General features: G+C 45.6%; 1 protein-coding gene across 5 annotated transcripts in view; it reads left to right on the top strand.

The window, feature by feature from the left end:
• The window catches only part of ADAD1 (adenosine deaminase domain containing 1), a 97,291-nt gene extending 81,721 nt beyond the window's left edge, over positions 1-15,570 (top strand). For all 5 annotated transcript variants that reach the window (XM_068280262.1, XM_068280227.1, XM_068280236.1 and 2 more), the window contains 5 exons: positions 4,331-4,498; positions 6,006-6,235; positions 8,382-8,616; positions 8,706-8,838; positions 14,287-15,570. In XM_068280262.1, the coding sequence (XP_068136363.1) occupies positions 4,331-4,498; positions 6,006-6,235; positions 8,382-8,616; positions 8,706-8,838; positions 14,287-14,400 (880 nt within the window). In that variant the 3' untranslated portion in view covers positions 14,401-15,570. The remainder of the gene's footprint in view (positions 1-4,330; positions 4,499-6,005; positions 6,236-8,381; positions 8,617-8,705; positions 8,839-14,286) is intronic.
• Positions 15,571-15,804: the final 234 nt, after the last annotated feature.

Here is a 15,804-nt window from a genome sequence, read left to right as displayed (position 1 = left end):
ACCCCATTTTAGAAAGAAGACACCCCAAGGTATTCCGTTAGGAGTATGGTGAGTTCATAGAATTTATTTTTTGTCACAAGTTAGCGGAAATTGATTTATATTGTTTTTTTTTTTTTCACAAAGTGTCACTTTCCGCTAACTTGTGACAAAAAATAAAATCTTCTTTCTAAAATGGGGTCATTTGTGGGGTTCCTATACTGCCCTGGCATTTTAGGGGCCCTAAACCGTGAGTAGTAGTCTGGAAACCAAATGCCGCAAAATGACCCTTGAAATCCTAGAGTGCCACACATGTGGTATCGCCGTACTCAGGAGAAGTAGTACAATGTTTTGGGGTGTATTTTTTTACACATACCCATGCTGAGTGGGAGAAATATCTCTGTAAATGGACAATTGTGTGTAAAAAAAAAAAAAAAAAAAAAAAAAAAAAAATCAAGATTGTCCTTTACAGAGGTATTTCTCCCACCCAGCATGGGTATATGTAAAAATACACCTCAAAATACATTATACCACTTCTCCTGAGTACGGCGATACCACATATGTGGCACTTTTTTGCACCCTAACTGCGCTAAGGGGCCCAGAGTCCAATGAGTACCTTTAGGATTTCAAGGGTCATTTTGCGGCATTTGGTTTCCAGACTACTCCTCACGGTTTAGGCCCCAAAAATGCCAGGGCAGTATAGGAACCCCACAAATGACCCCATTTTAGAGTCCAATGAGTACCTTTAGGCTTTACAGGGGGGGCCTGGCACCTCCTGGATACAGGATGTCCAGAATGATCTGTTCCTGAAATTGAAGGAAAGATCCAGTTCTCCCAGCCTTACTGTAGAGAACAAAGCTGTTGTAAACTGCCAATTGAATCAGATAAAAAGACACTTTCTTATACCAGCGTCTTGTTTTCCGGGAAATTAAATAGGGCGCTAACCTCTGGTCATTGAAGTCCACCCCTCCCATGTTGACATTATATTCGTGGACGACAAGGGGCTTTTCAATAATCTCAGTTGCCCGTTGAATTTGGACTGTCGTGTCTGTGTGAATGGTGGACAGAAAGTAAACGTCCCTCTTGTCCCTCCATTTCACCGCGAGCAGGTCTTCAGTACGCAAGGCGGCCCTCTGCCCCCGTTCAAGTCTGGTGGTAACGAGCCGTTGGGGGAAGCCCTGGCGACTAGGCCGCACAGTGGATTCCTTCTAACTTTAAGTGCTGATAGAGGGCCACACTTGTGTAATAGTTGTCCACATAAAGATGGTACCCCTTCTGGAACAAGGGTGACACCAAGTCCCACACAACCTTTCCACTGCTCCCCAGGTAGTCAAGGCATCCGACCGACTCCAATTTTGAGTCTTTTCCCTCATAGACCCTAAAACGACATGTATAGCCTGTGGCCCTTTCACAGAGCTTATACAGTTTCACCCCATACCGGGTGCGCTTGCTTGGGATGTACTGTTTGATGCCAAGGCGCCCGGTAAAGCGTAAGAGGGACTCGTCTACGCAGATGTTCTGTTCAGGGATATAAGCATCTGCAAATGTTGATGACAGGTGGTCTATGAGGGGCCGAATTTTGTGGAGCCGGTCATAAGCAGGGTGGCCCTTTTCATGACGGGTTTTGTCGTCGTTGAAGTGCAGGAAGCGCAGGATGGACTCAAATCGTGTCCTGGACATGGCAGCAGGGTACAAGGGAACATGATGTACTGGGTTCGTAGACCAATACGACCGCAATACATTCTGTTTCATTAGTCCCAAGTGAAGGACAAGGGCCAAAAAGATTTTAATGTCGGAAACTTGGACTGGTTTCCACCGGAAAGGCTGGGCATAGCTGCTCTCCGGGTGCTCGGTGATGAATTGTGTGGCTTTACGGTTGGTCTCAACCACAATTAAGTCCAAGAGAACCTGGGTGATGAACAGCTGCAAAAAGTCTAGGGCCATTCCTAGATGAGCTGTCTCCACCTGGGCTCCAGACTGGGCGGTGAAAGGGGGCACTACGGGTGCGGCGGAATCAGGGGATTGCCAATCTGGATGTGCCAGCACCTCTGGGAGTCTATGGGTACTACGGGCCCGTCTTCTTGGTGGCTGCGACGGGGGTACTACTGCACGGGCCACCGTACCAGTTTCAACTTCCATGCTGGCGCTCACCACTTCACCAGGGTCTACGGAAGTACTGGTACTAAGTCCAGGAGATGCTGCGCTGCTGGTGCCTTCCTCACCAAGAAAACTCTCATCAGCGCTAGCACCACCCTGCTGCCCTTGAGGCGGATCCTGCACCACCTGAGGTCTAACGACATGGGGTCTGGTACGCCTGGCTCTAGCCGGGACCAAAGCCTCGTCATCACTTTCGGTCAGAGAACCACTGCTTTCCACAGGTTCAAATTCGGACCCGGATGATTCGTCGGATGAGTCTTCCCAAAAGCTCTCATCCGACTGGTCCATGTACCTGTATACCTCCTCATCGGAAATCCCCCTTCTTGCCATTGTGGATTGCTAAATTTATGGGGTTTTCCTCCGAGACTACCCAGAAAAAAAAGAGCACCTACCTAGCAAAAGGGAGTATTTGAGAGGTATTGGGGTTGGTGGGAAGTGGGGTCTCAGATGCAATCAAACAATCACGGGACAATCAAATACAATTACAGCACAATCGAATCCAATCACAGCACAAGCAAATCTGATGCACTCGGAAGGTGGTGGTTGGAGGTGGTGGGGGGGAGGGTGGGGTTGGGTGTGGCGGGAAGTGGGGTCTCAGAGGCAATCAAACAATCACAGGACAATCAAATACAATTCCAGCACAATCGAATCCAATCACAGCACAAGCAATTCTGATGCACTCGGTGGTGGTGGTGTGGGGGGGGGGGGGGGGGTTGGGTGTGGTGGGAAGTGGGGTCTCAGAGGCAATCAAACAATCACGGGACAATCGAAGCCGATCACGGGAAAATCAAATACAATTCCAGCACAATCGAATCCAATCACAGCACAAGCAAATCTGATGCACTCGGAAGGTGGTGGGGGTGGGGTGGGGGTTGTTGGGAAGTGGGGTCTCAGAGGCAATCAAACAATCGCGGGACAATCGAAGCAGATCACGGGACTATCAAATACAATCGCAGCACAATCGAATACAATCACAGCACAGTCAAATACAATGCACTCGGACGGTGATTAGGGGGGGTCTGAGGGCGATTTGAGGGGGTGGGGGGTTGATCAGGAGCCCGCATGGGGCAGACTGAGTCCTGATCTGATGAGAGGCAGACACAGGGGTTACTGATCGCAGATCAGTTAGTGATTGCTGGGGAGGACAGATGTAAACAATGCACAGGGGATGTAATCAGGAGCGGGTATTAGGGCAATCGAGGGTCTGGGCAGGTGATCGGTTGCCCCCGCTGGGCAGTTAGGGTCTGCTCTGAGGGGTGATGGACAGGTGATCAGAGGGGGATCAGGGGGTAAGGTAGCTGTATACAGATGTATACAGGGGGGGGGTAGTCTGGGATGGGGTCTGGGGGTGATCTAAAGGGGGGGGGGGATCAGGGGTGATTAGGAGGCAGTTAGGGACCTAATGCGGGGGATACCGTCGCTAGTTAGTGATAGGTGGGGGGGTGGGGGTTTTAGTCACTTACAAATGCTTCCTCCTCGCTGGTGGTCTCTGGAACAATGAGACCACGAGGCGAGGAGGAAGCATGTATAAGGCACTTTGTTTACCTATCAAAGTGCCTAATACGCATTTGATTGGCGGATTCAGTATATTCCTCCGCTCGCCGGCGCTGCTAAGTGGCCGGCGAGCGGAGACTAAATGGCCGGCTATCGATCCCCAGCGGAGGATCGCGTCACGGATGACGCGATCGCCCCGCCCATGCCCCTACAAGGACTGCCGCCTCTGGGCATGAGCTGGTCCTTGCGGGATCCACTTTCCGGCCGCCCCTGTGCAGTGGGCGGTCGGTAAGTGGTTAAAGGACAACTGTAACAAGAGGCCACCATATCTATTTCCTTTTAAGCAATATCAGTTGTCTGGCTGTCCTGCTGATCTATTTGACTGCAGTAGTACCTTGCACTAGTCAATTAGAAATACAGAGTTTTTTGTTTTGCTCATGCTAATTCAGGTTTTACTCCCCCAGTAGTTTAGTCACCAGAAGGCGCTTATTGTGGTTGCATTTACATCATTAATCGTAATTGCCTGAAGTGCCTCTCATGCACTGCATCATTGCCATGAGTCAACATTTCACCTGAAGTATTTTTTTGTGATTTAAAAAAAATAAATAAAAAATACTAATTTGAAAAGTGTGTATGCGAAATCTTTAAGGTAAATAGATTGTATTAAATTGTGCCTCACTAAATTATGAATTTTTCCCTGCAGGTATTTCTATAGGCAGCTCCTGCTTTTTTATAGTGGAGATAGTAACATGAAGAAATCGATCTTCTGCAGAGAGCCAGCAAGTGATCTACTTTCACTTAAACAAAATTTAAATGTGTACCTCTATATGAATGAACTCCCAAAGGGAGTAACGCAGACTAACTCACAACTGTAAGTTCCATTCATGTATTTTTATGGAAGTTTTCAACATTTGTTTCTAGTACTGGTTTGCCAGTTGCTGTAGGGAAGGTTTTCTGCTTGTAGAGTGCATTACAGCAGCAAAATCTCTTATACCAATTACTGTATTTGTAAACACTACTGAGTAAAAAAAATAAAATAAATTCATGCACTATTTAGGCCATGTTCACAGCCTTACCATTAGTAATTTGCTGTAAGTTAGCACCGGGGAAAAAAAAACTGGCAGCTGTATTTCCAAAAAAATGTGCCCTTCCAATGAACATCTCCTCTCATAACCAAAGAAAACTCTTAAAGTGAACCTAAAGCCACACAAAAAAAATGAGATGAACTCACCTGGGGCTTCCCTCAGCCCCCTGCAGCAGATCGGTGCCCTCGCAGCCCCACTCAGATGCTCCTGCACCCGCCGGCGAACACTTCCTGTTTGGCCGTCACCGGCCGACAGGCATGGGAGCGCGAGTGATTGTTCGCGCTCCCAGCCTGTATATCGCCCCCTATGCTGCTATTGCCAGGAGGCCGCAATAGCAGCATAGGGGGCGATATACAGGCTGAGAACGCGAACAATCACTCGCGTTCCCATGCCTGTCGGCCGGTGACGGCCAAACCGGAAGTGTTCGCCGGCGGGTGCAGAGGCATCGGAGCGGAGCTGCGAGGGCACCGATCTGCTGCAGGGGGCTGAGGGAAGCCCCAGGTGAGTTCATTCATTTTTTTTTGTGTAGCTTTAGGTTCACTTTAACCACTTGCCGACCGTGCACTCATACCGCGCGTCGGCAAAGTGGCAGCTGCAGGACCAGCGACGCAGTTCTGCGTCGCCGACTGCAGGCTAGCTAATCAGCCTGTCAATTCGAGGCGGGGGGCTCCGTGAATAGCCTGCGGGCCGCCGATCGCGGCTCGCAGGAAATGTAAACACAAGCGGAAATAATCCGCTTTGTTTACATTCGTACAATGCTGCTAACAGTAGCAGCGTTGTACCAGATCAGCGATCCCCGGCCAATCAGCGGCTTGGGATCGCTGTCACATGACAGGCAGGAGCCTGTTAGAGGCTGCACAGGACAGATCCGTTCCTGTGCAGCCTCGGATCTCCGGGGAAGGGAGGGAGGAGAGGGGGGGGGGGAATTTCGCCGCGCAGGGGGGGGTTTGAGGTGCCCCCCCCGCAACACCCAGGCAGGGAGGAGCGATCAGACACCCCCCCCCCCCCCCCAGCACATCATCCCCCTGTTTGGGAAAAAAGGGGGGCGATCTGGTCGCTCTGCCTGCACCCTGATCTGTGCTGGGGGCTGCACAGCCCACCCAGCACAGATCAGCTAAAACAGCGCTGGTCCTGGTAAAGGACCTGGTAAAGGGTGGGTCCTCAAGTGGTTAAGGTTATCTTCCCCTCCTATTAGTGAAAATAAGTTTTTAGTGTTCACATGCATAATGCAAATAATGCAAATCTGTATGTATTTATTTTCATAAAATGTTTTCAATGTGTTCTTAATTTTAGTGGACTAAATCCCCAGTCTCTTTCTGCGGTTGAAACAAATGAAAAGCTGAGTCTTCATATATCAGTGGAAGGCAAATGTTACTATGTTGGTAACCCTCTACTTGACTTCACTAATCACATGAGTAGTATGTCTGCTGCTGATAAGCTAACAAAATGGCAGGTCCTGGGAGTTCAAGGCGCACTTCTGAGCAATTTTATACAGCCAGTGTACATTGGCACCATTCTTGTGGGTAAGTTGATACTAAGTTGGAGTTCATGAGGTCAGAATAATTGTGTTGGTACATTTTCGTTTCTGTGGTAATCCTTAAAATTAATGGAAAGAGTAACTATTTTAAAGGGAAGGTCAATGAACTGTAAATGGTTCATACAGGATTATGCAAATTCAAAATGGACCATTCAATCCTGCCAAGGGGAAATTGCATTTACCCTTTTTAAAGTTGCATACATTTGCATGCAGAATTTTCATAATCCTGTATAGTTTAGGTTGATTTGCATCTTGCTGCCCATTTCTACTACTTTATATATCTAGCATTAACTGTGGCCAATATAACTCCTGTCAACACTGATCTTGATGCTCCAGGATTTATGTAACTACTCCGACCTCCTCTTGATGCATAATTGCTGGTCACTCGTGCAGTACCCATCATGTAACGGGAAGGCGTGCACTCTTAAACGGAGTGTAGGAATTACTGGGTGGAGGGATTTACTTTTTTAACTTACTTGGGGCTTCTTCCAGCACTCCATAATTTTGAGGTTCCATTGTCATCCTAGTGTCTGCGTTACTGTTCCTGCACTTTTCCTGCTCCCAGTCACAGGAGTTTAATTGAGGAGGTGCGAGGCCAGGACAGCGCATGCGTTATAGTGTGCGGCTCAGCTGGGACGCGGACCTTTTAATTGGGATGACTGGAGACTGAGGACACTGAGGCATCAAGTACAAAACCTATCCTATCTATCCCCAGTCTCCCCTCTGGCTGGTTACTTTTTTTTTTATTGAATTACTTTTGACCCCCAGAAATGAGGGGATTGATGAAATTGCTTCAGTTTCCTCACATAATTTTATTAGCCCCACTGAATTAAAGCTGAAAGTCTGCATTTCAATTGCATCCAAGTTGTTACATTTAAAATGCATTGTGGTAACGTACAGAACCAAAATTAGAAAAAAAATGTCTCTGGCCAAATATTCATGGACCTAATTGCATTCTATAATTGATAGACCTACTGCACCAGATCAGCTCCTGTTTTATACTTTGTTTTTTTCTCCCAACGTTAATCCACCTACTGCAGGCATGTCCAAAGTCTGGCCCATCAAGCCATTTCTGGTGCCCTCAAAGCTCTCTAAAGTTGTTAATTCCACGTGGCCTGCATGCTGTAGCTTCCGTGCCGCATGCAGTGGCTAACAGCACCTCCAACAGTTTGTTTTAATATTAGGAGAGGAGTTTGACATGAGCATTATGTTAACAATAGTATAATATCAATAATATAAAATTGCTGATATTAATACTATTGGCAGCTCGCGTCTATAGTAAATGTACGCTATTGTTTTACCATGATCAATTGTGACATTTGGCAGGAACACCTTCAGCTGATTGGTAATCATGACTACAGATGCACCAGCACTTTTCACTTTCCTAAGGCAATAGTAAATTAGGTTATTAAATATTGCTTCCAGCATTCTTTATGTGCCCATTATCATTTTAGAATTTCTGTTTGAATTGAGGCATTGGCCTCAATTCATAAAGCATTACCTCATGCGGTAATGCTGAAAACCGCAGACTTTCCCGACCACTTAGCAAAGTGTCAATTCATAAAGGCTGTTACCGCATGAGAAGCTGACATTACCGACCAGGGAGATAAATTACCGACTTGGCTGTAGTTACCGCCCACACGTCAGTAAATTGTCAGCAAATGCCAATTCATAAAGCGTTCAACAAGCGGTAAGCCTGGCGGTAGTTACCGACACCTAGTGAGGCGTTAACAAGTTACCGACAGCTCTGATGAATGCAAAGTGCAGAGAGCCGAAGTCTGAGTCATCTGTGGAGAGAGCCAGAGAGCCTTCTGTGAGTCATTTGAGCAGGCAGGGAAAGACTGTGTGAGTCATCTGTCTGAGTCATTTGTGCAGAGAGCCGTCTGTGCGAGTCATTTCTGCAGGGCAAAGAGAGAATCCAGACACTGCTCTACTCTACCGCTCAATGGGCTGCGGTAATTTACCGACCTCCAAGGGCAGCTTGGGAAATCTTTATGAATTAGCACACAGACCGGGAAAATACAGAGTGCGGTATTTTCCCGCCAAGATTTTTTTTATCGCACTGCTTTTTATGAATCGAAGCCATTGTCTCACTCATATAAAACAGTTCACCAAATGTATTTTCTTTTCAGGCAATGGAAATTGTACAGATGCTAGAGCACTTGAAATTGCTGTAAAGCAAAGAATTGACGATTCGCTTACTTCCAGATTGCCAATGTTTTATCTAGTGAACAAACCTTACATCAGCATTGTCACAGCAGCCCATCCAGTTCAGACTCCAACTGCAAATCGCTCAAGTGTGAACTGGTCTAAAGGAGATGGTGCGCTGGAAATTGTAGATGCCTTGGTAGGCAAAATATCTGAAAGGTAGGTTATGTTTACACACGCTCCTTATATGAATAAAAGTGTTGCACTGACAGCACTCTAATGGATAACTTTGCCGTACTGTCATGCAGCTCTCCATTTAAAAGTGGACGATCTATGGCAAGTCGTCTTTGCAAAGCTGCAATGTTGAGTCGTTTTAATTTACTTGTAAAGGAAGCCAAAAGAGAGGATGTTGACAGTGGCCTGACATATCTTCAGGCAAAGGTAAATATTCCTTTTTTTTATGTTTAACAGTTTAACTGTATCAGAAAGTGCAAACCTAAAAATATGCTAAGGGTCTGTTTCCACTACATGCAAATTGGATGCAGAATGAGTGCAGAGAAGCTGACTCCAATGAATGCCTATGGGCCTGTTTCCACTAACCGCAGTTTTTCTAAAACAGATTTTTCCATAGGCATTCAACGGAGTCTGTTTTTCTGCATCCAATCTGCGTGTAATGGAAACAGGCCCTTAGGCCCCATTCACACTAGAGCGTTTTGCCAGGCGATTTAGGCAAAACGCCTAGCGCTTTTAAAAGCGCTAGTGTAACAAAACCCTATGGGCCCGTTCTTACTTGGGCGATTTGCGCTAATTGCCGCAAATCACCCAAAAACGCGAACGCATAGCCTGCATCATTTTGTAGGCAGTTTCCCAGCGATCGCATTTCAGTGCTATAGAAGCGCTAAACGCGATAGCGGAGAAATCGCTGCACTGTCCAGTGATTTTTTTTTTTTCCTTGTGAAAACGCGGAAAAATGAGGCATTTCCTGTAATTATAAAAGTAACTGACCAGCAGTACAGACTTATTGATGCAAGTACAGTATTTGCTGTACTGATAACCCACAGTAATTGTCTGATCACTGCACCTATTCTGAAATAAAACACTCATAGTTTATCACGCCAGAATGAGTGGAGCTATGCAGACCATCTTTCCTGTTTAGTGGGCCTGGATTGTATCCAGATCTTCTGGTGTATGAACAAAAGTATCTATACTCATCCTTCTGAGGGCCTAGGATGTAAATGGGAAAGGAGGTGATGAGGAGAGTGGTCAATACAATCATTAACTGTCGGCACTAAAACACATTACAAGATGGCACTCAAGTCGAAAAGCGTCCCTATTCTCCCCACACCAGTCAGCAAGCAAGCACATATTTAACGTGCAAGAACCTGAGATTCACGCTGAGACCTGCCTAGTTCTAGCATTTTAGGAAACTCATGCACATAAATTGGTCTACATTCTCCTGGGAGTGACAAACTGTGCTACTCGCACCATTATATAAATGGGCTGCACTGGCACAGGAGAGCTACAGCCTGCAACCAGATCACAATGGTTGCTGATTTGCAAACCAGAGAAGCTATGCTCATCCTTTTGAGGGCCCAGGATTTAAAATGGAAATGTGGTGTAAATGAGAGGATCGGTGTATGTAAATTGACCACTCCTCCCTCAGCACCTACTTTCCAATTTAAATTCTGGGCATTCAGAGGATGAGTATATCCTCTTGTCTGTGTGTATCAGCAGCCATTGTGATCTTGTTGCAGGTTGTACCTCACCTGTTCCAGCTTCCTGTGAGTGGTTGAGTGCAGATAATCAACCGCACAGGTGTTCTATTTTGGCAGGATATCTGTACATGAAGATTTCTAGATTTCTGTGCAATTCATTTTCATGAATTTTTTTTTGCCTATAATTTACCAAAATGTGTTAAGCAAAAGTCTAGGATACATTTTGAGTATAATAAGTTTCAACCACAAAATCATGTCAAAGAATAATTGTTTTCCTTTCTGCCAGGCCACAATTTCCTCACTCTTCCGCTTTTTGGCAGAAAATGTGCAGTTTTTCCAGTGTGTGGTGTTGTGTTTTTATTTTATTTTTTTGTGTTTTTTTTTTTTCCATAAAATTTCGTTTGTGTGCAAAAATTCACATCCAGGTTTCCAGAGAAAGCAAAAATTTGCATATGAATGTGAATTTGAATATAATGTGGGAGTTTAATGTTTCTCTCCTGGCGTATAACCCACTCTGTAGTAGTCTTTGATTACACAGATTGAGTCTTAAAGGACACATGTAAGCTATTTAAGAAAAAAAGTGTGTTTAACTTACTTGAAACTTCTACCGCCCCCTTGTCCTGCCCGGGTCGGAACAAAACTATCATCCGGTCCCCCCACCGTGGCTCCCTTCCGGTTTTGGCAACTTTAATGCCCCCAGCCACTGCACCTGTGCTACCCGGGCTCCGCACGTCCTTGCTCCCGCTCACATGGCTGGGATTTTTCTGCGGCTGGTAAAAGCCCCTTAATGAAGGAAAAAAAAATGTAAATACACACACACACACACACACACACACACACACACACACACACTCTCTCTCTCTCTCTCTCTCTCTCACTCTCACTCTCACTCTCACTCTCACTCTCACACTCACTCACTCACTCACTCGGTGGATTTACAAGCAAAAACAGATATTAACCTAAGGAGAGGGAAGGCTCTGGGTCCTATAGAGCCTTCCCGGTGTCCTAATTCCTCTGCAACTCCTCCAAGACGATCCGGCACAGCTCTTTTATCAGAAATTGCTTTATTGGATCATAAAAAGACGGATCTGGCGAGGGTTTCATTTTTGGACACTTGTCTACAAGCGGGATGGGAAGCTCAGCACAGACCTATTCGTTAAGGAAACAGATAGGAATTCTGTGCTACATTTTTTTATAGCTTCCACCCACAACATCAGGTGATCAGCATACCATCTTTAAGATCTAGGCTGGTACACTGTGACCTTGTATGGATCCAGAGTTCAGGTACCGTGAGTGTGTGGTACATTCCCCTGTCTCAGCTGCCAGATGTGTCATAATTAGGGGTGATTCTTTTTCTCACCCGACTTCGGGTAAAAGATACGCTATAAAAGGACATTTCTCATGTTGTTCACGTTACGTAGTTTTATATGTTGAAATGTCCATGTGGCAGCTGTTACTTAGGGAACACCACGCAAGAATCAAAGGAACGTGTTTCTAAACACAAATCTAATATTGGGGGCAAAAGCATGGATCACGCTGTTTCAGAGCATTTTGTTCAGTTTAGACATGATGTAAGCCAGCTTCGAGTTCAAGTATTAGAATGCCTCGGGGTGCCTCTGGAGTTTAGGGGGTGATAGGGGAAGAGAACTGTTAAAGACGGAGGCACGTTGGATACGGGAACTATGGACGATTAAATGTAGTGGGTTAAATAGGGAATATGACCTCAATTTTGTATGGTAAATGTCAACTTGTCTGCCCTTGGGGTTTGGGGGAGGAGTACTGCCTGGGGGGTCTTTTCTTCTCTTTATATATGTGTGTGTGTGTATATATATATATATATATATATATATATATATGTATATGTGTGACTGCAGGCCCTGCAGTTTCACATCAGGTCTGGTCATTTACATACTGTTGGTATGATTGTTTGTACCATTGTGGTGGTGACTATATAAATTGCATGTCTGCATTTGTTCAAATTGCTGTGATGGTCCGAAACCGTGGCCACTTTGCAGCTTCAATTGTCTGTCTTTTTATGATCCAACAAAGCAATTTCTGATAAAAGCTGTGCCGGATCGTCTTGGAGGAGTTGTATGATATACCCAGGAGGTACACGGGTAGATCCGCTGCACGCTGGTCCCCTGCATCACTGGGGTGCTGTCCTGCACACCTTTTTGGTCACTCGTTCCTCTGCAGGCTCCTCCGTTTGAATCTACAGCCGCTGGAGTCTTTGCCAATCATCGGAAGCACTCAGGCTGGAGCAACCTATCTTTAGAAGCCCAAGGGATTCCGAAGACCAGTTGCTCTGTACTGCGCAGGTGCAATAGAGGGGGCACTTGGGCATGCGCAGTACGGAGCAACCTATCTTTAGAAGCCCAAGTGCTTCCGAAGACTGCCGAAGGCCAACCAATGTGGAAGAGAGCAGTCAATGGCCATGGACTGCAAACGGGGGAGCCTGTGGGGAACGAAGACACTGGGGGGAGAATGGGAAGCACAGTAGGACCCAGAGTGGGAGGGCCTTCTGTCACTGCATATTTTATACATACTGTTTAGGACAACTGAAGAGAGAGGTATATGGAGGCTGCCATGTTTATTTCCTTTTAGGCTACTTTCCCACCAAGACTGGTTATGGTCGCATAACGTGCCCCTAACGCAACGCATGGCGGTGTTGAAGTTGGACGTCAGATTGAGCTGCGTTATGCAGCTCTCAAAGCAGCCACTCCAGGTTAGTGATAGGAAGTCTGGATCTTTTTAAGGATTCTGATCATTTGAATCGGATCATTGAAAAGATCCGGATCTTTGAACCGAATCATTTGAATCATTTTACTAGGGAAGCAGACTGGGTGAAATGATTAGCAAGACAGGACTTTCCTGTCATTCTTTCACTGTACATTCTGTATGTTCCTGTTTCTTCCAGACAGACATCCACTGTGAACCGAATCTTTCATTGTGGTGATCCGGATGATTCGACTCACAAAAAAGATCCGGATCAAATGAACGATTCGTTCATGATCCGGACAACACTACGATCCCACCACGAGTCTCCTCAGTGCAGTGAATATTAATTAGCCATGTGGCTGGCCGCAGAGGAGGAGGGGAGACCTCCTCCTCCAACATTACTGAGCATGTGCAAATAGTCCAACGTGGCTTAGCCCAGTATAATGTACAGCATGCAGCACTTTGTTTAAACATGCTGCGTTACATAGTAACGCAACGTGGGCACTGTGAAACAGCACATTGATTTTACAGTGCTGTGAGTTAGGCTGCGTTACTGGCTGCTGTAACATGGGACTTTAACGTCCCACTGTGAAACCAGCCTTAAGCAACACCAGTTGCCTGGCAGCCCTACTGATCCTCTGCCTCTAATACTATTAGCCCTAACCCCTGAAAAAGCATGCAGCAGATTAGGTGTTTTAGACTTTAAAGTCAGATCTGACAAGACTAGCTGCATGCTTGTTTCTGGTGGTGTTCAGATACTACTGCAGAGAAATAGACCAGCAGGGCTGCCAGTCAACTGGTATTGATTAAAAGGAAATAAATATGGCAGCCTCCGTATACCTCTGACTTCAGTTCCCCATTAAAGATGTGCACCTGAATGGATAATTGTTGAATTTGACTGTACTTTACTGCAAATCTCCTTTACTAAAGTTCCACCTTTTGTCAGGTTCAGTGTGGGTGTTTAAAAATACAGTAAGATCTTGTTATAGTAAACCTCTGGCTGTAGTAAAATTTAGTCCCCAGGTCCCGACCATGCATATACAATGTATGACCAATTGTTATATAGTAAAGTTCTGAAATGGTAAACTACCATATTTTTTAGACCATAACACGCTTTTTCTCCCCCAAACATGGGGGTAAAAAGTGCCTGCGTCTTATTGTCTGAATTCTGCTTGGTGCTAGGTGTCCCCCACGTAGGAATTCCCGCAGTAATGCGGTCCCTGTGGCTGTCCTCTTCTTTCCCCGTCTCTGTAAGGCATCTGTGGGGAGTGTGCAAAATCATAATGCCCCCTGGTTTTTGCCCTCTAAACCTAGGTGTGTCTTATGGTCCAAAAATACGGTACTTGTCCAGGTTCCTTGAAGTTTACTATTAGGGGAGATTACAGTACTTGCAAGTTTTTGCCCATTCCAATGTGATGTAAACTGTAAAATTCAGTTCTGAATATTTCTCCTTTAGGCACTTGCAGTGTTGTACCAAGATGCCAAGTCCTTAATGAAGTTGTATATGAAGGAGCAGAACTACGGTTCTTGGATTACGAAGCCAGACATTATTGAAGCCTTTACAACATAACTCCTCAATGAGCAGTTTTCTAGTAATGTTAGATGTTTACTTTTGTATAGTGTCTTCAGTCAATTTGCTACGATATGTTTCTTTGCATTGCTGAAATGCAGATAGCACAAAGACCCTTCACAACATTTCTACTCATGAGCACCAATGATGGGATTGTGATGTAGTGAGGCAGAAGTACGTTTCTTTGTCAACTGTGCTTTGGTGCGTTTTTTTCAATATAGTATCAGTATAGCAATTCATGGCACAATGCATTGCTTGGTACCACATGTTGCAGAATTTGTAAGGGCCTTTGGTGGTGAAAACATTTTGGATTTATTAGATTTGTAACATTATTTTGAGAGGGACTATTCTTTCCTTGGTCTGTTCTTGAATGTACATTACACATGTATCGTGTGGTTTACAGTTTAACATAATGTTACAAATACTTATAGGTAATTGAATGCTTTAATTCATAAATTAACCTTTTCACATGGCATAAGTTACATTCCAGTACTGAAATAGCAGGCCTTGCCTTTTGTTGTTTGTTAAAACCCAGCAAATCCTTTAATATTTTAGTCAGTTTAACATACCTGTGAGGTGTGGAAACTTGTCAGTGTGTTGTTACTATTTGTGTCCTAAATGGAGAGGTTTTTTTTCTTTCATTTCTTTTTTTTTTTTTTTTTTTTGTGATGCTCATGAGTGGGACTCCAATCAGGTCAACGATGAGCAATGTGACTTCGCCCATTTGTACCTCTTGAATATTGCTGGTGATCACTCAGTGTGAGAGTCTGGAGGCAGAAAGGGACGGGCAATTGTGGAAGGAACTAGCATATTGTTCAGGACTCTGAATGGTATCTAGCAAGCCTCATTCGTTCAATTCTTGGAATAAAGGCACCTGATCTTGGCCTGGAACATCTAGTGTACAGGTATCATACTCAAGGCCTGCAGGCCAAATGTGGCCCTCCTTGCCATTTTATGTGACTCTTTGAGAGCTTCCAATGTCTGATTGTAAGCAGCAAAGCAAAGACAGAGCACAGCCTTCCTGTCAGGAGGAGCACACACCGGTGACAGTGTTTCTGATTGAAATTTTGTCGGTTGGAGGCAGGTGCAATAATAACCAACGGGACCCTCCCCCCCCCCCCCCCCAAGATTAGCATGGGACTCCCTTCTTGGATCCAAACCCCCTCCACCCCCCCCCCCCCCCCCCCCCGCCCATGTAACTGGTAAGACCCACTCCTTCCTCCACACCATGTAGCAGAGTAGGGCAGCAGTACTGTCATATTTACCTGCTCTAGCAATGCACCATGTCCCTACTGATCTTCCTAGCAGTCACATGCTCTGTGCTTCCACACTTTCTTCTCCCGATCACGTGACAAACCACAGTAGCCGGAGGTATGCAGCATCGAGCGTGTGGCTGTCCGGAAG

The sequence above is a fragment of the Hyperolius riggenbachi genome, chromosome 1, assembly GCF_040937935.1.
Source record: "Hyperolius riggenbachi isolate aHypRig1 chromosome 1, aHypRig1.pri, whole genome shotgun sequence".
NCBI lineage: Eukaryota > Metazoa > Chordata > Amphibia > Anura > Hyperoliidae > Hyperolius > Hyperolius riggenbachi.
This window is presented reverse-complemented; position numbering and strand designations above follow the sequence as displayed.